General features: G+C 53.3%; 8 protein-coding genes across 8 annotated transcripts; 5 read left to right on the forward strand and 3 right to left on the reverse strand.

Moving 5' to 3' along the window:
- Positions 1–400: 400 nt before the first annotated feature.
- CONPUDRAFT_19371 (WD40 repeat-like protein) lies at positions 401–2,319 on the forward strand (the record flags this gene model as incomplete). The annotated part of the gene is made up of 2 exons (XM_007772884.1): positions 401–1,156; positions 1,696–2,319. Coding segments are annotated over 2 exons (1,380 nt in total), but the record flags the coding sequence as incomplete, so codon positions are not given.
- Positions 2,320–2,583: 264 nt separating this feature from the next.
- On the forward strand, positions 2,584–3,211 carry CONPUDRAFT_74948 (uncharacterized protein; the record flags this gene model as incomplete). The annotated part of the gene is made up of 3 exons (XM_007772968.1): positions 2,584–2,628; positions 2,683–2,940; positions 2,993–3,211. The coding sequence occupies 3 exons, from the start codon at positions 2,584–2,586 to the stop codon at positions 3,209–3,211; spliced, it is 522 nt and encodes a 173-aa protein (XP_007771158.1).
- Positions 3,212–3,315: 104 nt separating this feature from the next.
- Positions 3,316–5,991, reverse strand: CONPUDRAFT_107990 (MFS general substrate transporter). The gene is made up of 12 exons (XM_007773094.1): positions 5,791–5,991; positions 5,697–5,734; positions 5,627–5,642; positions 5,441–5,577; positions 5,221–5,369; positions 5,045–5,124; positions 4,507–4,957; positions 4,405–4,453; positions 4,290–4,347; positions 4,123–4,225; positions 3,869–4,068; positions 3,316–3,800 (listed from the first exon to the last, which is right to left on the reverse strand). Exons 1-12 carry the CDS (start codon positions 5,980–5,982, stop codon positions 3,669–3,671), a joined length of 1,605 nt encoding a protein of 534 aa, XP_007771284.1. The 5' UTR covers positions 5,983–5,991; the 3' UTR covers positions 3,316–3,668.
- A 1,250-nt stretch (positions 5,992–7,241) lies between these two features.
- CONPUDRAFT_74950 (uncharacterized protein) lies at positions 7,242–7,627 on the reverse strand (the record flags this gene model as incomplete). Its single annotated transcript, XM_007772969.1, has 2 exons — positions 7,242–7,379; positions 7,442–7,627. 2 exons carry the CDS (start codon positions 7,625–7,627, stop codon positions 7,242–7,244), a joined length of 324 nt encoding a protein of 107 aa, XP_007771159.1.
- A 2,415-nt stretch (positions 7,628–10,042) lies between these two features.
- Positions 10,043–11,706, forward strand: CONPUDRAFT_138592 (alcohol dehydrogenase; the record flags this gene model as incomplete). The annotated part of the gene is made up of 9 exons (XM_007773095.1): positions 10,043–10,091; positions 10,169–10,341; positions 10,503–10,582; positions 10,700–10,808; positions 10,873–10,903; positions 10,970–11,144; positions 11,204–11,276; positions 11,335–11,385; positions 11,440–11,706. 9 exons carry the CDS (start codon positions 10,043–10,045, stop codon positions 11,671–11,673), a joined length of 975 nt encoding a protein of 324 aa, XP_007771285.1. The 3' UTR covers positions 11,674–11,706.
- A 175-nt stretch (positions 11,707–11,881) lies between these two features.
- On the reverse strand, positions 11,882–14,855 carry CONPUDRAFT_74952 (uncharacterized protein; the record flags this gene model as incomplete). Its single annotated transcript, XM_007772970.1, has 5 exons — positions 11,882–13,413; positions 13,475–13,487; positions 13,571–13,635; positions 14,409–14,485; positions 14,659–14,855. The coding sequence occupies 5 exons, from the start codon at positions 14,853–14,855 to the stop codon at positions 11,882–11,884; spliced, it is 1,884 nt and encodes a 627-aa protein (XP_007771160.1).
- Positions 14,856–16,696: 1,841 nt separating this feature from the next.
- Positions 16,697–19,044, forward strand: CONPUDRAFT_127729 (uncharacterized protein). The gene is made up of 7 exons (XM_007773096.1): positions 16,697–16,707; positions 16,772–16,971; positions 17,024–17,302; positions 17,362–17,726; positions 17,801–18,055; positions 18,113–18,164; positions 18,235–19,044. Exons 2-7 carry the CDS (start codon positions 16,936–16,938, stop codon positions 18,931–18,933), a joined length of 1,686 nt encoding a protein of 561 aa, XP_007771286.1. The 5' UTR covers positions 16,697–16,707; positions 16,772–16,935; the 3' UTR covers positions 18,934–19,044.
- A 154-nt stretch (positions 19,045–19,198) lies between these two features.
- On the forward strand, positions 19,199–21,657 carry CONPUDRAFT_107999 (NMD3-domain-containing protein). Its single transcript, XM_007773097.1, has 7 exons — positions 19,199–19,312; positions 19,374–19,428; positions 19,479–19,510; positions 19,639–19,844; positions 19,976–20,274; positions 20,339–20,693; positions 20,727–21,657. Exons 1-7 carry the CDS (start codon positions 19,261–19,263, stop codon positions 21,402–21,404), a joined length of 1,677 nt encoding a protein of 558 aa, XP_007771287.1. The 5' UTR covers positions 19,199–19,260; the 3' UTR covers positions 21,405–21,657.
- Positions 21,658–22,454: the final 797 nt, after the last annotated feature.

The raw sequence follows: 22,454 nt of genomic DNA on the forward strand, positions 1-22,454 counted from the left end.
ATCACTGCCGTGATTTCCGGGGTGAGCACCGGCCTTTGCTGATCTGTTTTATGCACAAAGCTGGCGACAACTCTATGCAACATCTTCGCGACATACCGCCTCAACTTCGCTCCAAAACAGCATCTCTTGCCATATTGTCATTTTCATGTCCAAACCTTGGATGCATGTTCTATCCAAATGATTGGTACGAGTCCCTTGTTTCATAATGCATGACGTGGTCTGTCGTCCGTCATGGTGTGGTACAGGCCTGTAGCGGCTGTACGCATCTCAAATCATAGAGCTATCTGAGGTCGTCGCACCGTCTCCGAGACCTACTCCCCGCCAGAACTCGCAAAGCCCATACACCTCCTATTCAGGCTCGACATACTCTACCATGGACGGTACGACCTTCGAACCATTCAAGGGCCACACCGATGTCATCTGGACATTTGTATACTCGCCCGACGGTACACGCATAGCGACAGGTTCATGGGACTCGACAATACGGATATGGAAGGCAAGTACAGGTTGTCAAGTAGGGGAGCCGTTGGAGGGGCACAGGAGTTGGATTCGTGCCATCGCTTTCTCCCCTGATGGGCGCCGTCTGGTAAGCGGCAGCAAGGACAAGACCCTTCGAGTATGGGACACAAGTACCCATCAAACGGTCCTGGGACCACTCATGGCCCACATTAGCGGGGTCGACGTGGTGCAGTACTCTCCAGATGGCGCACTCGTTGCGAGTGCTGGCTTCGACCGCACCTTCAAGCTTTGGAGGGCTCATGTGGGAGACTGCATCGCGACAATCGCCCATCCAAGGGACGTAAACTCTATCTCGTTTTCGCCCGCTGGCAAGCATAGTATTGCGACCGCTTGTGATGACGGGCTCGTTCGCATCTACGACGTGGAAGAACATGAGCTTGTTCGCGAGCTGGCTGGCCACCGAAGCTTGGTTCGATGCGTTCAATACTCTCCAGACGGCTCGCTCATTGCTAGCTCCTCGAATGATTATACTATTCGGCTTTGGAATGCGTCAACAGGGGACCCAGTCAAAGGACCGCTTCGTGGGCATAAACACGCGGTTCTCAAAGTGACATTTGCCTGCAATGGTCAACGGCTGATTTCCTGTTCCTCCGATGAAAGCATTCGGGTCTGGGACATCAACTTGGGGCATTGTGTCGTGGGACCTCTTTACGGCCACGGGGAGCGTGTCCGCACACTATCCTGCTCCGTAGATGGAGAACACTTTGCTTCCTGTAGCGACAACGGCTTGCGTATTTGGAACATACACAATGGTGCTCAAGTGCTTCCACATGTGAGTATGATGATCCCTGTAATTTGATGTTTTACCATTCATACACATTCTGTTTAGCAATCGGCGGAGAGTAACGTTAACGTCACTGACAAATATGCGTATGTTCTATACTATGAATTCCGTGAGTTGTCCATGAGTGCCGAGTTCTGAATCCTCGTTCCTACAGAATGAGGGCATATGACGAGATCAAGGTAGCAGCGTGGTTCTCAGATGGAGAACGCTTTGCAAGTACAGGAAGCGATCGTGCTGTCAGGATTTGGGATTCTTCAACAGGCCAGGAATCTGCAGATCCTCTTGTGTGGCACGACAGGGAGGTAAATGCGTTAGCCATCTCAGTCAATGAAGAGCTTCTAGCCAGCGCAGCGGATGACGCTCTAGTTTGCGTCTGGGACCTCAAAACTCAGGATCTTGCCTTGGCTCCCCTTTCTGGCCACGATGGCATTGTATGGGCTGTCAAGTTCACTCCTGACGACACGCGCCTTGTCAGCGGCGGAAAAGACAGAACCATCCGTATATGGGACGTGCGCTCCGGTGTATCGCTGTGTGTCATTGAAGCCCACAGTGATTCCGTGCGAACACTGAGCATTTCCTTCGACGGATCTCAAATAGCAAGCGGAAGTGAGGATATGACTGTCAGGGTTTGGGACCTCCGCACACATGAAACCTTGGGCGAGCCTCTCGAACACAGCAGCAAGATATCATCTGTCTCCTTCTCGCCGGACGGCTTGAAATTGCTTAGCGGATGCCTAGATGGCACACTACGCGTGTGGGAAATCTTGCGACGTGAACAAATCAATGTTATGGATCACGAAGGCTCAGTCACCTGCGTTCAGTTCTCGATGGACGGGTGTATACTCACCTCATTTAGCAATAGAAATGTTTGTCTTTGGGATGCTATCACGGGAAAGCGTATTTGGTGTTTCCAGCATACAACGGCTGTAAAGGTGGCGACACTCTCCCCCAACGGCGAATTAGTCCTGACTGGAGACCGTAATGGCGATATGCGCTTATGGGACGTGGGCACTGGCCGGCTTATTCTTCCAAAGGTCAAAACTCACACGTTGTACTTCGTAAACGCCATGCACTGGCGCTGATTTTTCTTGTACAGCGCTTCCTCGACGATAAGGACAGCAACTCACTCGCTTCCAAAGTGCGTGTAAGCCGCCACATTAACTCTTCCAGCCCCTGAGTTTCGTATTTTCAGAACTGTGTTGACCACAGGGGCCATACTCAGCGTCAAGATGCTCCAAGGGCGACAGTAAGTGCGATTCGGCCCCTCCCTACTTTCTCTTATGCATAATCAGGGAGCCGGTAGAGATGACAACTCCATCATGAACGTGAGTAGAAACTCACTCTCCAACTTCTTCTGAGTGCCCATGGTAGCTGCCTAGATGCCTGCGACCCTAAGGGCACCCTCGCGCATGCGTCTTAACGCCGACAACCGCGATACTCGTGATCGAGTGCATCGAAAAGGCAAGGAGAAGCAAAAGGCCGAAGAAATAAGACAACGGCACGGAATGTTCGCAAATTTCGCCTCATACACTGGCCGCAACAGGAACAAGTCCGGCTGTAAGCCCGGCACCGAACTCCACAATCGTAAGGGACATGCAGTAAAGATGGTGAATGTCGCAACCGTGACATCCAAAAAGGTGTGTTTGACATTGCGTTGCCACGGGTCCGTTCCTAACACTGTCTTCCCAGTTTATTGCCGCAGGAGGCGATCAAAATGTCGCTTCGAATTCACAAAGGTTAACTCATGAGTCGGAGTCGAGTGAATCGAGTGGGCCTTCCCCGTCACCTTCGGCGCATGCGCCTTCTCCCCATGCGGTAGAAGGTGGCGGAGGTGAAGAGAGCCCGTCAAGCGACCATGGGTTTATTGATACATTGCGATATTGTTTGTGTATTCCGTCCTGCAAATAAAATGGGAGCTCGTAAAGGTCTCATGGATGCACACCAACAAATATTATGCCATCAAGAGGATTCGATACCACGAGTCGTGGCCTAATCAGCACTTGATATGGGGTGCTATGCTGCTATGTATTGCAGTTGCTCATAGAATTAACTACCGTTGACAACATCGAGGAAACGGGTTTCTTAGGACATATTTTCAGTGTATCTCGTACTCGGGAGAACAACTATCTTCATCGCATAAGACAAGTCCCTACTCTGATGTTCTACATTCTCACTACTCATGTTCAAACTCCACAAGCAAAAGCATCGTGTATGAACGAAGCCATCAGGCTTCAAGTATGGCGGGTATATATCAACATGAAAATAAATAAATAGCATCAACAACAACAGTAGTGTAATTTTGATGGAACGGAGCGCCACGTTGAACGTCCTTTGGCACCCCTCACGTCGTCTGCCCAATGCCCGCTCACAGCGACGCGTGTCCCTGGGGCTCGAACGGCAACAGCAGCGCGATGAATCCTGCCACGATGAAGATCGCGCCGGACACCCAGATAGGGACCGCCGTCTGGAGGTTCGCGTACAGCGCGATGATCGGCGACTACAGACGTAAGGGCAAACATTAGCACTTCAAGGGTGACATAGACATTTTAAAATTTAAATGCTTACCATAACACCGAACACGCGGTTCGCAGTAGCGACAATGGCATTACCCGTCCCGCGGTCCTTGGTCGGGAACAGCTCGGGCGAGAGGGCGTAGAGGACACCGTACATAACGTTGCTCGTGAAGCTGTAGCCGCAGTTCCAGCCCAGCAGCGCGTTGGACGTGCGTGCGGTCGTCGAGGCGAGGATGAATGCGCCAGTCAGGACTACAATCATCAACGTTAGCGTGAGGCAGGGATGGAGGGAGAAAAATAACGCACTGGTGAAGATGGAGAGCGTGCCGCGACGACCGAGACGCGGGATCTCGACGAGCCAGCCGGCAATGAGGGCACCAGGGATGCCGATGACGCTCAGGATGACTTGCTATTATTCCGGGAAACCTCGTAAGTTAGAAGGATGAAACCCCAAAATAGTGATTTAAACGTACGTTGCGGTAGGTGATGTAGACAGAGCTGTCGCCGAAGTCTGCGCCGCGAGTGGCGAGGCTGTAGTGATAAGAATTAAGATAAGGCCAGATAAAAGGAAATGGAGGGTGTACTCACAAGTACGTGACGAAGCTGTTATACAGAGGGAATGCAAGACCGATGAACGCTAAGTAAATGACAATCAGCACCTGGCCTTGAGAATCAAACGAGAGCACTCACCCCAAAGGACGATCAAAATGCTCGTCGACCACGCCAATTTCTTTGTCGCAAACAGCGCACTAACATGGTCCCCACTAAACTTGGCCATCTGCCTCCGAACCGCGGCCAGCGCCGACGTATCCATCTTCGCCTCCTCGCTCTCCTCTTCGTGGGCCGACACAGCGAGCTTGCCCGCCTTCTCGAGCGCCTCGAGCGTCAGCCGGCTCTCAATCCCGTTGTACTTCGCGACCTTGTGCACAACCTCGACGGCGTCCGCGTCGCGCCCGCGGCCCATGAGGTACTTGGGCGACTCGTACATCGAGAAGAGGCCGAAGCGGATGAGGAAGAGGAAGAGCATGAGCCCGCCCATGGCGTACAGGAAGTAGCGCCAGCCCATGTTGTCCGCGCGCGCGCAGGGCGTCGGCGGGACGGTCGTCGGGCAGGAGTAATCGGCGATAAGGGGCCAGGCGACCTGTGGACGGACGATAGCGACGTCATGGGGGCAGAATGTATGAGTGCCGCTGCGATCACGAAGAAGGAATGAAGAAAAACTACGCACGAGACTTCCAAGGAGCTGGCCGAAGGCCCACCATATGGAGAGAACGGTCAGGAGGTACTGGTGGGAAGCCGGGATGAACTCTGCAGTGCGTTTGCGATTCGCATGAGAATCGAGCACACACGGTTATAGAGGAAGGGGAAATAGGGGTATTAAAATGGGCAACCGGTGATGCTTACCGAGGAAGACGGCGGAGTCGACTGGCAGGTTGCCGCCCACGCCCACGGACCAAACCGCCGCGAGAGAACAGAGCGCGATGTAGTTGGGCGAGCCACCAGCCGCGACGGCAAAAACGCCGGTGATGAAAAGAGTGATGTTGAATGCCCATCTGTTCGCGGAGGGCGATCAACAGGATCAGAATGACGAAGAACAATCTAGAGAGCAAGGGAATAAGCGTACCTCCGTCCCCACACGTCTGACGTGATACCCCAGAAGGCCGCTCCCACGAGAAGACCGATGTTCTGGGCGAGCTTGAGCCACTCGCTCTCGACGTTGAACTCGTTGACCACGGGTGTAAGGATGAGACCGGTGACAATCTGCGCCTATCAGCAACACCTATGTTAAGAGAGGTCAATTATAGCTTACCGGCCAGAGGTTATCGCTGAACAGCAGTGTCAAGGATTACGCTGTCACGCTCAACGAGGACAGGACTTACGATAGCCAACCGAAACCTGCGACGACAAAGAGGAACCACTGCCAAAGAGATCAGCGTCAAATTGCCACATGTTAAGAAGACCATCGGCACTCACCTGGTACTTGCCCATCCCAATTTCCTGCAGAGCGTCGTTCAATATCTTTGCCTTTGCCTGGTACACAGGGTCGATGGAGCCATCATCGTCCTGGTAGACATCGTGCGTCTCAGCCTGGATATCATAGTCGCCCTTCTTGTCCGTCTTCTCGTCCGAGTGGACCCTATCGAGTGAGGAGTGCGAGGCCGACATGGTGGTGGTAAAACGACCAACACCAGTCTAGAAGCGCTCACTGAAGAAGACCACGACCACGGGCTCGGGCCACAGGGAGTTGTTTTGTGCAAAAAGGGGCATTGGGGCGGCTTCTCGTGAATATATATGGGATCGTTAGAGGCCGGTCGCCGTCCGTATGACTGTGAGCGACTCGCTAGGGAGCCTGCTTAGTGGCGAAGCGCCTTGCTCGTAAGCGCATCAAATGGCGTGCTCCCTCAGGGGGTTCCATCCGCTCCAACGGATTCGCTCGTATTTGCACAATGCGTAGTTCGATCTCCCGTTTGGCAAGTTTGGCAAGACGAGTAGATCTGCGAAATATTTGGTTAGAGTTCACCAACTTCAAGGTGGAACATCCGCACCACCGGTGGCCAGTAAATTTAGACTGGACCACGGACCTGGATATCATCCGAGGGGTCGACATGACCGGAGATTGCAACATCGTTGCAGCGGACGTCCTAATGGACTTGCAAAGGCAAATAATTTTCTCGCCCGCCACATTGCAAGACAGGCTTACCGAGACCCGCGGCCAGGTCGCTGCTCGCTGCAGAACGACGCGCGGCGTGTCGCGTTGGTGTCTGTTGGCGGTTGTTGGCGTTGCGCTCCCCGATATCAGTTGCATCAGATCGACCATTTCAAGTCGCCACTGAGCACCTCGACCTAACCCAATGTAGCCTCGTCCCCACCCGTCGCCATTGCACGATGAAATGACGCATGAATTCATTTCATCCACCCGTCTGATTCTACGTGCTCCCGCCGCGTCACTACTTAGCAGCGCGGAAAACACAAACAATATCGCATGGTGTCCAGTAATACATCGCTACTCGACATACTACTTCCACTTCCTCCTCCACCCCTGTGAGGAGAATGTGCCTGCGTCGACGGCAGTGGCGAGGGTACGCTCGATCCATCCGATTCCTCCTCGCGGTGTGGTCTCGAGCGATTATCGTTCGTGTCACCTGCCGCTACCACACGCTAAACAGGCATCGTCAATAACGGGCCAGCTCCGACGTAGCGACAAACTCACATTTTTGGATCGCGCGACGCTCACGAGCTCTACTGCATGTGCCCACCGATTGCGTGTTTCACTAGGCTCAAGGCCGGGCTTGGATTTGCTCCGGGGAAGGCGCGAGGCGAGGCGTGCCATGAATCCAAATCGCGATTCTGTTTCCTCTGCCTTCTTCCCTTCGCTTTCGTGCGAGGCTTGCCTCGGTGTACAATGTTCGTCCGCGGCAAGGCGTCTACGTGCCGCCGCACTCAAAGTTGCAGGCATCTACGCATCTGTGAGCTCGAGCAGAGATAGAAGGAGGCTTTCCGCTCACGTTCATAATGGGATCGTCATCGATATCAGCTTCCATCTCCCGCCGAGACAGGCTCCTCTGTATGAGAGAAGGAAGTGAGTGTTTGGTGAGGTGCACGCGTAGCTAGCGAATCCACTTACATCAGCGGCATCAGCAGACGACCTCTCCCCGCGTTTGAATCGCAACGCCTCACCGGTTTGTGCATCGTACACCCTCAACAAGCCTTTGGCAAAGCCGACGGCTATCAGATCTCCTCCTGGAGAGAATGCAAAAGCCTCGACACGCTGCGTCTCCGTTATGCTCCACATTGGGTTTCCAGTAGCCATGTCAAGCATCTCCAGCCCCAAGTCTTCCATTTCCAAGTTCCGTATGTACGTGCGGCCGTCAGGAGAGAACGCTGCGTGCGTGTGCTGCTCCGAAGAGGGTCTTTGAAGCAATTTCCGTTTCGTGGTGAAGTTCCAGAGAGTCACGCCTTCCACAGGGCAATACTCAAGGAGACATTTGCCATCCGGCGAGTAAGATAGCGAACGACATACGGCCGTTCTCGCAGCGGCTAGGATCAATGTGGTCTCCATCGTATGTGTATCGCAGACGTGGATACCACCTCCAGCCAAGGTTGCGTAGACAAAGTGATCTCCGGCTGGCGAAAATACGACGTTGACAATCTTCGCTGCACTTCGGATGGTGTCGACTCTGCGCTCGCCCAGCACGTCACGCATGATGTGAAGAGTGCGACTTTCGTGGAGTAGAATGGCAAGAGTAGAGCTGTCGGGTGCGAACTCTAGCTTGTGAGTGGGGGAGCCAGGCCCCATCAATGGAGGAGAGTGTTCTTCGCCCGTCTTTGCATCCAGGAGCACAACTGTCCCAAGCACCCGGATGGATCCAGCTGCAAGTAGCTCGCCGTTGGGCGATAGAACAATGCAGGAGCCTGCGTAGAACAAAAACTTGTTGGTCTGTTCCCCCGTGCGTACATCCCAAATGCGAATATAGTCATCTGGGACACCGCTGCTGATGAACCGACGGCCGTCTGGGAACCAGTGCAGCGAGTAGACTGCGCCTCGCATACGCATCATCGGACTGTCGTCAGTCAAACGTCGCGCCTGAAACACATTGTTAGCTTAGCTATACTGCATGGTAGTGAGCCCCGAAGTCGCGCATACCGATGTTACAGTGACCCTTTGAGTGGCCATATCCCACACATGGACGCGACTTCGAACGTCCACGCATGTGATGTACTCCTTGAACGGAGAACAAGCTATAGACACTATAGGCAGCTGCGATGGGTGCCTTAACGGACCAAAAAGCTGCTCTCCCGTTGAGGTGTCCCATACACATACAGTATTCGAGTCTGAGCCATCGACGATCCACTTCCCATCCGGTGAAAAGCAGATGGCGGTCGTCACATCAAGATGTCCACGCAAGGGGCCATGAAGAATATCGCCTTTGTCAATGTCCCAAATCTGAAATCCTCCTTTAGACAGTGCTCCAGCGAGCATGTCTCCGTGAGGAGAGCAGACAATAGGAGACATGAGACGCAGCTTCGGAGCAAGCGACAAGGTAAGGTCCATCTCTAGGCGCGTGTCCAAGTCGAAGATACACATTTTGAGTGGAGAGCGGCGATCGGAAGCATCCTTGTGATACGCATATATAAACCTTCGATCGTTACATACGAACGCGAGGAGGGATTCGAAGCGGGCCTTTCCTTTCAATTTGACAACGTCTATGACCTCTTTTCCCGTTCTCGCATCTTGCAATACCACTCGGGTAGGCAGCATGATAGCGATGAACCGCTCGTCGGCGGAGAACCTGATCCCGGGTGAGAACTCGTCAGCGTTGCTACCGCTCTTATAGACAGTCTCCGTTTTCGTGTCCATCTCTTCGTCCAAATCACCTGACAAGTCCAATACGAACGCGCGAGCTGCCTTCAGGTGCGCCTCCCCACTAATGCCTGCGAGCTGTCGACCAGAGGGGGAAAATGAGAGTGACAGGACCGGACCGGTAGCTGTGAACTTATGCTTCTGTACTCCTGTACTGGGTTCCCAGAAACGTACAGTCTTGTCATGGGAGCCCGTCACCACGAATTGGCCATCAGGTGAATAGTCGATGGCAAGAATGGCTCCCTTGTGTCCTTTGAAAGGCTGCCTCGGAGGGTCATCATCGTGATCCGGGGATGCGTGGGACATGGCAGGTCGTTTCAACGAGAATGAGAGACCGGAAAGCATAAGCCTAGTTTCTGGTGAAGATGGTGCATGGCGAAGACGAGACAAGCGCGTGTGGCCTTCAGCGCATGAGGTGTAGGTCCAACTTCGCACTGTGAAGAAAATTCGGCAAATGCCATCCAGCCTGTCAGGTTCGTGTCAAGTTCATTCCCACGATTTGACTCCTACGCTTCAACCACCTGCGGACCATTCCCTGACCACATACTGGGTAACTGTTGCCTTCACATAGTGATTCGTTAGATTGGAGGGTCATAATGCGATCGTTATAACCGGAGAAACGACATGCATGAACTGACGTTGCGGACGCCAAACTTCGGTGACAGCCCGAGCCCACCTCGGGCCGGGACTCGGTGTTCCCCAGTCTACCCCACACTCATGCACTGCGTTTATTGGTGAGATTCGGTTTAATCAAGCTTACATTATATATCTTGACAGCGAAGGCTTGCAGTATATAACGCCCACACTCTACCGTGAATCTCGCCCTTGTGATCGTCCTCTTCTCTTCGTTCCCCACAGCTACCCATGGCGCCAGTGACCAACGGCAAGATCATCTTCAACGAAGTCCCTATAGGTGTGGAAGCTACACAGTCAATTCGGATCTGATCATTTATATCCAACGAACAAACCTGCTTTCATTGGGCACAATAGGCTTCCCCAAGCCCGGAAAGACGCTCGTCTATAAGGAAGAGAAGGTAGACATCGACTCAGTTCCACTCGCGCCCGGAGATTGGCTTGTGAAGGTGCTCGTTTTGTCTGTAGACCCATACATGCGAGAGCGGATGGCCGAAGGAAGTGCTGAAGACTCTGAACCAGGCAACTTTGTAAGTACTCCACCGAATCGTGATAACAGGAGAGAGTAATGCAGAATTGGCTTGATAGGGCGCTTTCCCTCTTGGAGAACCGTACGTTTCATATCTATGAGAGAAATCACTCTTACACGACCGCTATATTCGTTCTTACTTTAAAATATTTCAGGTTAGAGAACTTCGGTGTCGGCCTCGTCGTACGCTCTGATAATCCATCGTTTAAACCAGGAGACTATGTTCACGGTGTTATGGGTATGTCCTTTCTCAACCTTTGGTCGGTTGTATGTTGTTGATATCGACTAACTCGATTCCCAATATACGTAGACTTCGCGCACTACGCGGTGTGCCGCAAACGCGTTCCTGACACGTTCAGTGTTATCGACAGCTCGCACAAGCTCAGCTGGTCCACATACGTCGGTGCACTGGGATTGCCAGGCGCCTCAGCTTACTACGGCTGGAAGGAGCATGCACACGCTAAGCAGGCAAGTTTGCGGCTGTACCAGAGACCCGACGTTCACTAGCTCATGTTTACATTCAATCCTATAGGGTGAAGTTGCGTTCGTCAGCTCAGGGGCAGGTGAGGCTGATCAATCAGATCTCGGACTCTGCAGCAGCAAAGTGAGTTGACCTACGTTATCTTCAGGCGCCGTCGGGTCGGTCGTGGTCCAACTTGCAAAGCGCGATGGCTTGAAGGTCACCGCCTCGGCTGGATCGGACGACAAAGTGAAGTACCTGCAAGAAATTGGCGCTGACGTCGCATTCAACTACAAGAAGACTGATACCCTCGAAGTCCTAAAGAAGGAGGGACCTATTGACGTGTGAGATTGCACCAAAAAAACAAAGTGTAACTGCTGATGGCAGACTTGCCTTTCCACAGATATTGGGATAACGTAGGTGGTCCGACGCTTGACGCCGCGCTGCAAACCGCGGCAACTCACGGCCGTATCATTGTAGGTCTTAGTCTATCACTTGTCACTTCTTGCTCAGGCACTTACGTGTACACCAAAGGTATGCGGCATGATATCTCACTACAGCGAAGACGAGCCACACTCCTTTAAGGTCAGTGTGTTTTCCCTGGACAAGAAACTTGTGGAAACTCACACCCGCCGCTAGGATTTGTCGATGATCATGACGAAGACCCTTAGCATCAACAGCTTCTTCTTTCCGGACTTACACCCCAAGTATGCGGTTGAGTTTAGCACCACAATGCCGAAGCTTCTTGCAAACGGTGAAATCAGCTTCAAAGAGGATGCGACTCGTGGCCTCCAGAACTCGGCCGAAGCGATTCTGTCGGTGTACAAGGGTACAAACTTCGGTAAGAAGGTGATTGTTGTTGCAGACGAGTAAATGGGTTGTTTCTTTCCGCAATGTAAATTAAGGCTCGTGGTTGTTAGCCAAAGAGATGATAATTTTATCTGAGATTCGGGAAATGTTAACGGTGAAATCGGAACGCGTTCACGGCTGTTGCTATATTAGCCATGCAAAAGCAAAGCTCACAAAAGGTCTCTCAACTGCTTGAGTATCACGAACACCTATATCATACGTATAATCTAGATCATGAACAAAGCTGAAGAGAAATAAGCATTGCTTCTAGTGCTTCTATGTTCTCATCCATCTCATCCATCTTTACTTCAGGAAGTGTTTCCTCGCTTAGTAAAGATGCCTCCCCTTCTGTGCTCCTGTTGTCGTCATTGTCTTCGTCCTCGTCGTCATTTTCCTCGTCCTCTTCTTGCCCTTCCCCTCCTTCATCTCTGCCTGTTTCTCCTTTAGCACCTCCCCATTTCCGTATGAACTCCTGACGGCCCATGTCATCCTGCATACGCATACACTCCATATCCAGCCGGCAGACCTCGCGTTTCTTTACGCATACCGCAACCCCAGGGTATAACAGCATGCCTTGTGAATCCGCCTCGGCGGGGTCCATATAAAGATGCGGCGGTATGATAAGCGGCAACTCCATTCCCACAGTAGGGAATAGGGCGTAGTCAAGGATGCGCATGCGTCGCAAGCGCGGCAGGGTCTTAAATCTATCCCGCAGGTTATCGAGAAACAATGCGGTACGGTCCCATACATGGGCCAGCTTATCGATCCAAACAATTTTTCGGTGATTGAGGCTCGCTAAGCTCACCCCGGAGGGCACAACAAGGTGCTCAAGGTTTGGGCAAAATCGCATGAGCTCACAAAGAAGCAGGGAAGGAGGTGATACCTCATACATAGCGAGATAGCGGAGTTGGCTTCCGTATTTCCTGAGAAATGACTTGCAGCAGGCATGCGAAGGATTGGTTAGCACCCGCCCCAAGGGAAGCGAGAGTTTGCGTAGCGCCGGTAGCGTAAGGCCCCAAGCCATCGAGCGATAACTGTTGCAGCTGATGGTGCCGCCTTCTGAACGCCTTATGCCAGTGAGGCGGAGGTCCTCGAGCTGGGGGAGTATATATGGCTCGCCATCGGCGGTAGGTGGTAGATTGTCGACCTCGCAAGAGAGAAGTGTGAGATTGGGGAACTGCATGAGCTCGAGGATGGCATGCGAAAGTGAAGCAGAGGTACCAAGTTCGATGTGTGTGATCATATATCGGCGAGCCTTAGGCACGGACTGCAGCTCTGTGAGCGCAGATCTAGTCATACTAGGCAACGAGGACTGGAGCTCATCCAGTACGGGGCTGAGCACAAGGTGCATCAAGCGGGTACACATCAACAAGACTGCACTGAGGGATAGATCCAGCACACGATGCTGGCTAGGCAAGACAAAGCACAAGAGTCGAAGCTTTTTCACCATCGGAGCCAGCATCGAGGTTGAATCATTGGAGAGCACGTGTGCGAGGAGCGGAAGTTGGTTAGGGCGCCGAATAGCGATATCACGGTATAGTAGCTCTCTTCCTGCCCAGGACCAGGCTCTGCACACAACCGTGAGGCCTTTCTGGAATCGCAGGTTCTGGGCCCATGGTGACATGGGTCCACTTCCTAGGTATGGGTCGAGAAGCGACGGAGGAGCGCACGCAGAATCAAAGATGTCGGTGATGAGCTCAACGGGGAGAGTCATAGCCGGAGGTACATTTGGATTGGGATAGCCTGGTCTGAATGAGATCTCCGCTGTGTAAAGGCGCGGCGCCGAATGAGACGACGATCAGCGAGTCTGAGGCTCGCGACGCACCATCCTCAGCCATCTAGAGTGTTCCTATATCACGTCGCCCTGGATGATTGCTGGATGAGCCATGTTCGAGAGAATCGATATCAGCACTCGACATACTACAAGCTTAGAGCTTGAGGCAAACACCGTGACGCTCATCTGAAAAAGTGCAAAAGGATTACGGGCTGTACAACCGTGATAATCTGGGAGTAATATAACAACGGTTTACCAAGCAAAAAGAGTAGTTTTAACTCATAGTCACATTGATGCCCTACTCGTAAGGGTTCGTAAGGCGTCGTCATGAGTTATCATTTTGGGACAAAATTACCACGGTTTGCAAAAATAGCCGCAATTTATCAATGCATGACAAACTATTATTAGGCTTGACAGGTGCTGCAAAAGGCCGATTTTGAGAAGCAGTGAATGTTGGTTTCAAACGGGTATATGTAAGTACTACATTAAGCGGTATTATCTGGCTTCTTGGTGTAATGGGTAAGTCTCTTAGCGTACACTAAGAGTATAGCTCAAGGGTGTGGGTTCGATTCCCGCATGTTGCGCTTAGACAATTAATCCGTCTTACTTGTCTACTGTGATGAGATGTGTGAAGTCTAATAAGTGAAGTTGAAAGTGCTCTTTTTCAGTCAAGTTTGAAAGCATATTTTCGACACGGTCGTATTGGCTGATCATGCTCGTAAACTCTGGTAACATGTTGCAATATGACAATATTCCACTGATTTGACAAATGTCGTGCATCCATTATCATGCTAACGACATTGGTTTATCTAAACGAGCCTAACGACCGTTATCACGGATTGTAAGCTGTTATAACCCCTGTTAACACGGGTGCACTTTTTCAGATGCTGTCCGAGTGACACCATGATGAACATTTTCGAAACCCACTACGTAAAACAAAGCCAAACAGACGCGTCGCGTCCGTTGCATACGCTTGGGTACACACCATCATCTTCTAGTTCTTGCTTACCGAAAGGAGAACGGAATATCGCAATTGTAAAGTGAGAAAAGGGGTATATTTCCCTGAGATATAGAGAGCATTGATGTCATTTAGGGTTTTGAGCGTGCATGATTTTGTTGTTCTGAACACAATCTGAACATGCAAAAAACCTGACCAAATAGTACTAGACGCGTCGCGTTTGCTGTTCGTCCGGTTCGTCGTGTTTGATCCCACAGACAGGGCTTATATTCCAGACCGTGCGTGAAGAACATTGAAGATTCCCTCTAGAATTCCCATATCCTCCTCCACCTCGGAGTCTTCCGCTTCAGAACGTGTTTCATTCTCGCTCGTTGGTCTCATCTTCTCCATCGCCTCCTTCCCCGTCTTCACCTTCCTCTTCTTCATCAGACCGTTTGATACCCATACCACCCCACAACTGATGGTCCATGTCATATTGCGTCCGCATGTGCTCCATGTCGAGTCAGTAGATCAGGTCCTTCGCCACATATATCGCGAGCCCAGGGCAACGTGGCGTGCGCGTCACAGTCGACGACATCTGTACTAAGCCGCGGCGGGAGGTTAAGCGGGAAAATCCGGCGGTTCTGCGGTCTTGAAGAGTGTGGAGTCAAGGAAGTGTATATCTCGCAAGCGCGGCAGGTGCCTGCACATATCCCGCGGGTCCTTGAGGCCCGGCCTCCTGCATTCGCGCCATATGACAGTCCACACATCGAGCCATAAGACCTTTGGACGTGCAAGTGCTCTCAGGTGAATGTCGGAGACGACAAGGTGCTCAAAATTTAGGCAGTGTTGGATAAGATCCTCGACAGGTGGAATACACTGGCAGTGATTGTCCCCGTATATTGCGAGATATCACAGGTGGCTGCCGTGTCTCTTGGGGGAGGCCACGTAGCAAGGGTGCAAATGCTCAACATGCGCTCGCCCAGCTATGCGCGAGAGTCTGCGTAGTGTCGGAAGCCTCAGCCTGCACGTCACCGAGCAGAAGTTGTTGTTGATAGTGATACCACCCCACGAGGCAACCGTGAGTCGTAGATCTTCAAGCTGGGAAAGCACATATGGCTCGCCATTAGCTGCGGGAGAGAGATGGCTCAGTTCGCAGGAGAGAAAAGTAAGGTTGAGAAATCGGGTCAGCTCGGGATTGCATGCAAAAACGGGACGGGGTTGGCCGGGTTCGACGTGCGTGATCACATCTCGACGGGCCTCAGTCAGTCTGCAACGCTGCAAACGTTAATGTGGGCGAGAACTTGGACAGCGGGCGCCATTTAGATATATCCAGGGCGGGGTCACGCAAGAAGTATCTGGGAAGGGTGGAAATGACTGAAGAAGACCGATTTCAGTGATATGTCCAGCACACGGCACTGGCTCGGCGGGACGTAGCACAGAATCCGTAGCTTCCTCACCAATGGAGCCAACGGCATGGTGGGGTGGTTGAAGAGCGCGTGTGCAAGAAGAGGTAATTGGTGAAGGCGCCGGATGGCGATGTCACGATACAAGAGCTCTTTCTTGCTCCAGACCAGGCTTTGCAGACCAGCGTGAGCCCTTTTGGAAGTGCACGTTGTGTGCCCACGGCGACATGGATCCGCACCCTAGGTGTGGATCGAGAAGAAACGGATGTGCGCATGCAAGGTGAAAAATGTCGATGATGAGTTCAGTGGGGAAGGCCATAGCTATATAGCCGGAGCACAATTGGATTGAGGATGCTCGGTCTGGAGATGGCATCCGCCGTTTGACCGTGTAGCTCAATGAGACAAGGATGAGTAAGTTTAGGACTCGTGACGCACCATTGTCAGACATCTAGAAATCTCCCGGTCCTCTCATTGGAGGAACTCCTGTATAACGGTCGATTTGGTGGATTGCTTGATGAAGCCAGGTTCAAGGAAATCGACCAGCGGTGCGGCGAGAGACAGCACGTCAAGGCTATCGCAGCATTTCGATCCCGGGATGTCTGAATATTGCTGGTGAAGTCAGAAATCAATCCAACCTGCCAATGTTTTCACGCCGTCTGCGAAAGCCAGTTAGCCTACTTCGAGCTCCCGCTGTCTCGCTGCTGCGTGCAGTTTTGCGGGAAGTCAGAGATTACGTAAGTTGTATCACACATTCTCGGAGGTGAAAGCTCCGAGGCGCCGAATCAATTTCGGAGCCTTCCTCGGGATGGAGACAGGGGCTCCGCGTCGCCTGGCTTGGTCGGCATCCACCAACTCCAACCAACGCGTCCCCCTACTGCGCGTCCGCCGAAACCACAGCGCAACGCGCAGCTTTGGCGCAGCTCTTGAATGCAGTGTGCGAGGTTTGATGCAGTACAAACTTCATCTCGTCAAATGTCTCACATAATCACATCTCTTTCGTTCAAGCACTCTTGCCGTCCTCACTCGTCATCACCATGCAGCGACCAGCATCGCTTCACGTTTTAACTGCCGAGCATCCCATATAAGAGCCATGTCCAGCTCGACTAGTATACGGTATTGGCTTCATCTTCCGCATCAGTAAGGTTATCAGATAACACAACGACCTTACCATGGCTTCCTCGTCCTCGACTATACCCGTCCTCATCGTAAGCTGCCCTTCCTCTTCGTCCATTCTTTGCTGATAACCTACTTGTAAAGTCCGGTGCCGGTCCCACTGGCCTTGCCGCTGCCCTCGTCCTCCTCCGTAATGGCATCGCTGTCCGTGTCATCGACAAGCTGCCCGCCTTCAACCCAGGAACCCGCGGGCCTGGCCTGCAACCGCGCACGCTCGAGCTCTTCCATCAGGCAGGGGCGCGCGAGATCATCGAGACCGGCCAGTCCATGATCCCGATACGCACGTACAAGCCCGGGACGCTGGAGCCCGAAAAGGACAGGCTCGTGCATAAGCCACGCGCGCCGAGCCCGCACTTTCCCTATGTGAGCCTTAAGCTCGTTTGGTTTACCTATGTTGTTCTGACGTGGAATGACGCATACAGGGAAACATAATCCTTCTGGGCCAAAACATGACCGAACACCATCTCCGCGCACAGATCGCAAAGTACGAGGTGTACGTCGAGCTCGGCACCGAGCTTCGCTCGTTTGAGCAGGACGCGAATGGCGTCACCGTCCATCTTATCAAGAAGCAGCAAGGCAGTGAACAAGAAGTCGACGAGACCGTACGTGCGCAGTACCTTGTGGGCACGGACGGCGCGCGCAGTGCAGTGCGCAAACTGCTCGGGTGCACGTTCCTAGGCGAGACGCGCGACGACACACGACTGATCACTGGGGACGTACGTATCGTGGGCGAAGGTCTTGGGCGGGATTATTGGCATCAGTTCGGGGATGGAATTGTGAAGAAAGGGTGAGCCTGGTTTCCTGATGCTTTCACGAATGACTCACGTACTGACTATCGCATGTCGCTGTCGCGCTATCCAGCCTGTTCCTCCGCCCATGCAACAGCATCGCCGGCGCCGAAAACGACGGCTTCCAGCTCATGCTCGGCGGCTCAGAGATTGATATCTCAGCGACGGTGGCCGGCGGGCGCGAGGCGATTTACGCGCTCATTCAAGAGCTTGTGCCGACGAAGCTCGAGTTCAGGGAGCTCATCTGGTTCGGCGAATTCAGGCCCAACATTCGCATGGCAGACAAGTTCGGCGAGGGGCGGGTGTTCATTGCTGGTGATGCTGCACAGTACGTACTTGCTCTCTTCCTTCGCCTGCGCCATAGATTCTGACGCAGCGCGTCCAGCTGCCACAGTCCTGCCGGCGGTCAGGGTCTCAACTCCAGCGTCCAGGACGCCGTGAGTCTCACTCACATTCCCCGCTCCGTCTTCCACCTCTCGCTGACCCACCCTTCCCCGTTCATCACAGTTCAACCTCGCATGGAAACTCTCCCTCGTCCTCAAAGACCTCTCCCCTCCCTCCCTCCTCAGCACTTACACAACCGAGCGTCTCCCCGTGATAGCCGAGATGCTCAACCTCACCACCTCGCTCTTCAACCAGACCACCGCAGGCGACGACCGCGCCTTCGAGCGCTCCGACCGCCTCCTCATGCTCGGCGTGAACTACCGCACGTCCCCGATCGTACACGACGAGCTCTCCCCGCCTGGCAAGCGCGAGCCCGTGCCCGCGTATGGCGAGGCGAACGAGGCGCTCGAGGATGCGCTCGTGGCTGGGGACAGGGCACCAGATGCGCCGGGATTGGTGGACGGGGAGGGGAGGGCGTATAGGGTGTTTGATATTCTGAAGGTGGTGCGGCACACGGTGTTAGTGTTTGTGCCTTCGTTCCAGCAGGCGAAGGGAGTTGTGCAAGCGATCAAGGGCAGGGAAAGCTGGGGGGACGTCGTGCGTCCTGTTGTTGTGCTCCCTGCTGGTGCCTCGATCGACGATGCATCGCTGGAGGCGGATGGCGTGCTGGTGCTGCGGGATGCGGAGCAATTCGCGTATGCGGGGTTCCGCGCGAAGGAGGGCGAGAGCAGGGTGGTGATTGTGCGTCCGGATGGGTATGTCGGCGCGGTGGTGAGAGGCGTCGAGGGGATGGAGAGGTACTTTAGTGGAATTTTTGTTTGAGCGGGCGGTTTTTGAAGGCGTATAACTCATTACCCGGGACAATCATATGCATTAAATTCAGGATATAATTATGTACACAGAATTTGTGATTTTATATAACTCAGTTCGCTGCCCGAACATGGAGGCAACATGGACGGAACGTTTTCTTCGGTGCCGCAGCGGATGAGTCTTATTTCCCGGAGATTTGCCTTTATAAGCCCCATTCAAGCAAGCGCAAACAATTGATAAGCCGGAAAGATTACATTTTCTCGTCCGCGCGATCGCCGAGCTCACTTGCTCACACTTTCCCCATCTCTCTCCCTCCCCCCTCAACAAAACTACGACACGATGGAGTTCGTCCCTGCTCCAGCGGTCCACCGTGTTCTCTGCGCTGACTGTGGTGAGATCTTGCCTGCTCTTGCTGATGCAATGAACGCGATTCGATGCTTACCGGTGCGCAGGAACACCGATTGTGCCCAACTCTGCCAATCTCTGCGTCGCTTGTCTTCGGAATACGTGAGCCCTCGTGTCTACTCCCCCGCCGAATCTCGCTGAAGGATACACAGGGTCGATATCACAGAAGGGATCCCAAAACAATGTGCGTCCTTTCTCTGTCACCCTCTCGCTCCTTTCCCTAAACGCGCCTCTCGTACAATCCATCCTCCATCCTCCGATCGGCATCGGCATTCGACACGTTGCTCCCTCTCTCCCTTCATCCCTCTCTAGCATCCGTCTCGTTCTGCAGAAACTGCGAGCGCTTCCTCTCCCCGCCGCAGGCATGGACGCTCGTGCAGCCCGAGTCGCAGGAGCTACTCGCGATCTGCCTCAAGAAGCTCAAGGGGCTCAACAAGGTCCGGCTCACGGACGCGCACTTCATCTGGACGGAGCCGCACTCGAAACGGCTTAGGGTGTCGCTCACTATTCAGAAGGAGGTGCGTCTCTGTTTCTTTCTCGATTCCATCCCTTTCCTTACGTCTACGTCGATGCATACATCGAGGTAGACAACAGTGTGAGGCTGGGCGATGGTGACACTGACGCTGACACTGCCTGTCTCTACCCGCAGGTGCTCACGAACACGGTCCTGGAGCAGGTCTTCGAGGTCGAATACCTCGTGCAGCACGGGCAGTGTCCCGACTGCGCGCGGCTCGCAGCGAAGAACACGTGGAAGGCGCTCGTGCAGGTCCGGCAAAAAGTCTCGCACAAGCGGACGTTCCTGTTCCTCGAGCAGCTCATCCTCAAGCATAGCGCGCAGAAGGAAACGATCTCGGTGAAGGAGGTGCGGGATGGGCTGGATTTCTTCTACAGCCAGCGGAGCCATGCGATTAAGATGGTGGAGTTTCTAGCGGGCGGCGTTCCCACACGGTGCGTTGTCGTCCAGCGTAGATTGTGAGAGAACGTTGGCTAAAGGACGTACTGGTAATCGTAGGTCAAAGGGCTCAGAGCAGCTCCTCTCGACGGACACGCACTCGGGCACGGCCAACTACAAGTTCACTTACTCGGTCGAGATCGCGCCGATATGCAAGGACGACCTCGTCTGCATCCCGCCCAAGCAAGCAAAACAGCTCAGCAACATCTCCCCGCTCACGATCTGCACGCGCGTCGGCAACTCGCTCCAGCTCACGGATCCGGCCACGTTGCAGAGTGTCGAGGTCACCGCGGCGGTGTACTGGCGCGCGCCGTTCGCGTCGCTCGCGAACGTGACGGACCTCGTCGAGTTCACCGTGCTCGACATCGAGCCATCGGGCCCCACGCGCGGCAAATGGGTCCTCGCCGACGCGCAGGTCGCCATGTCTGGCGCGTTCCGGTCCTCGAAGACGCACGGCGGGGACGATGAAGACATGTTGATGGACTACGAGGGCTCGGCGTACGCGAATCAGATCTTCCACACGCGCACGCACCTCGGCGCGATTCTCCAGCCTGGCGACGCGGTCATGGGATACCACCTCACGAACGCGAATTACAACTCGGACGACTTCGCGGCTGTGTCGGCCGATCGCGTGCCGGATATTGTACTCGTGAAGAAGGCGTATCCGAACAGGCGGAAGAAGAACCGGACGAGAGAGTGGAAGCTGCGGAGTATGGCCAAAGAAGAGGGCGAGGAGGGCGAGACGGGGGCGGGGCGGGGTGTCGTTGGGAGGATGGGAGGACGGGACCAGAAGAAGGTCGAGGAGGACTACGAGCTGTTCTTGCGCGAGTTGGAGGAGGACCCGGAGCTGCGTGGGGCTGTCAACCTGTACAAGGCGAAGGATGTGCGGATGCGGGATGCTGCTGCTGCTGCCGCACAGGATGGCGCACGTGCAGGGAAGAAGAAGGGAGGGCAGTACGGTATGGAAGTGGACGATTCGGCGCAACGGAGCCAGGCAGAAGGGCATGCAGAGGAAACGGAGGGAGAAGAAGACGAGGGGGATTTCCCAGATGTCAAGCTAAACGAGCTGCTAGAGGATTTCGACGAGATGACGCTTGGGGACGATGCGGAGCAGCAGCAGTCATAGTATTCAGTTTCAGTTGGTCTTAGCAGTGCTTATCTCATGTCCCAGGGCCTTTGTTTGAGATTGTCAAGGGCGACATTAGATCGTTTGAGCTTTGCAGGTTTCTGGATTTTTCGATACATTTTTCGGTCGACTTTTTGTCGAGACCGGCAAAAGTTACCGAAGACTCAGCTGGCTGCTCGCTGTAAACAACAGTCTATTCGTGTAAAGTAGCTTGTCAGGGAAACGATTTCGTCAAAATAACATGGATACCATTGATCAATCGGTCAAGTGTCGCTTCAAAAAAAGTGAAAGAATAGCTTTTATAATAGTGATAATATTATTGCAATGTGACTACACAACGACATCACACACGATCAATCCAAAGTTCGATACACACTACAACGAAGTCAGGTAAGACAGGTCCCAGTCAACCGATACCTTAACTAGACAACAACAATGCAGAATGTAAAGAATAGAAGGCAGTGAAAAGGATACGAAGTAGCACCTCCCAATGTCTGTCTGCGAAGCACCGAGCACCATGCAATCATGGTCTGCGGAAACCAAACAGAGAGAAAAGAGGAGGCGAAGGGAAGAAAGAAGATCCCCCGACGACACAAGCCGATACTGCAATAGCAAGGTCATCGTGCCCTTCGAGTTGCAAGCAGAGCTCGAAAGGCGAGGGCGGCAAAAATTTGATAACCAGATTAGATCGCAATGCGATCGTAATAGTGGTTAAACTATTAAGAACAGATACTACACTTGATCTAAGCCAAAAGGCCAGAGTGGTAAGGATTCACCGTGTCCGACGCTGCCTTATATACCGTTTGCGACCCGCGCACAGACCACCCGCGACAGGGGTCTATGACCTTCCCCCTTTGGCGAGTTAGTGTATCGCCACCGCCTTTCGGCAATTCGCGCCGTGCTCAAGTCAACCCCATGTACTCCCCGAGTCCTTTGAATGCGATCGATGGGACTCCAAAACATGGCCGTCTTTCTACGTTTCTACGACAAAGCGTACTTTCGAGAGTACCTTTGAATTGGCGCGACGTGCATACCATTTTCGTCTTTTGA

Source organism: Coniophora puteana (assembly GCF_000271625.1).
Source record: "Coniophora puteana RWD-64-598 SS2 unplaced genomic scaffold CONPUscaffold_10, whole genome shotgun sequence".
Lineage (NCBI taxonomy): Eukaryota > Fungi > Basidiomycota > Agaricomycetes > Boletales > Coniophoraceae > Coniophora > Coniophora puteana.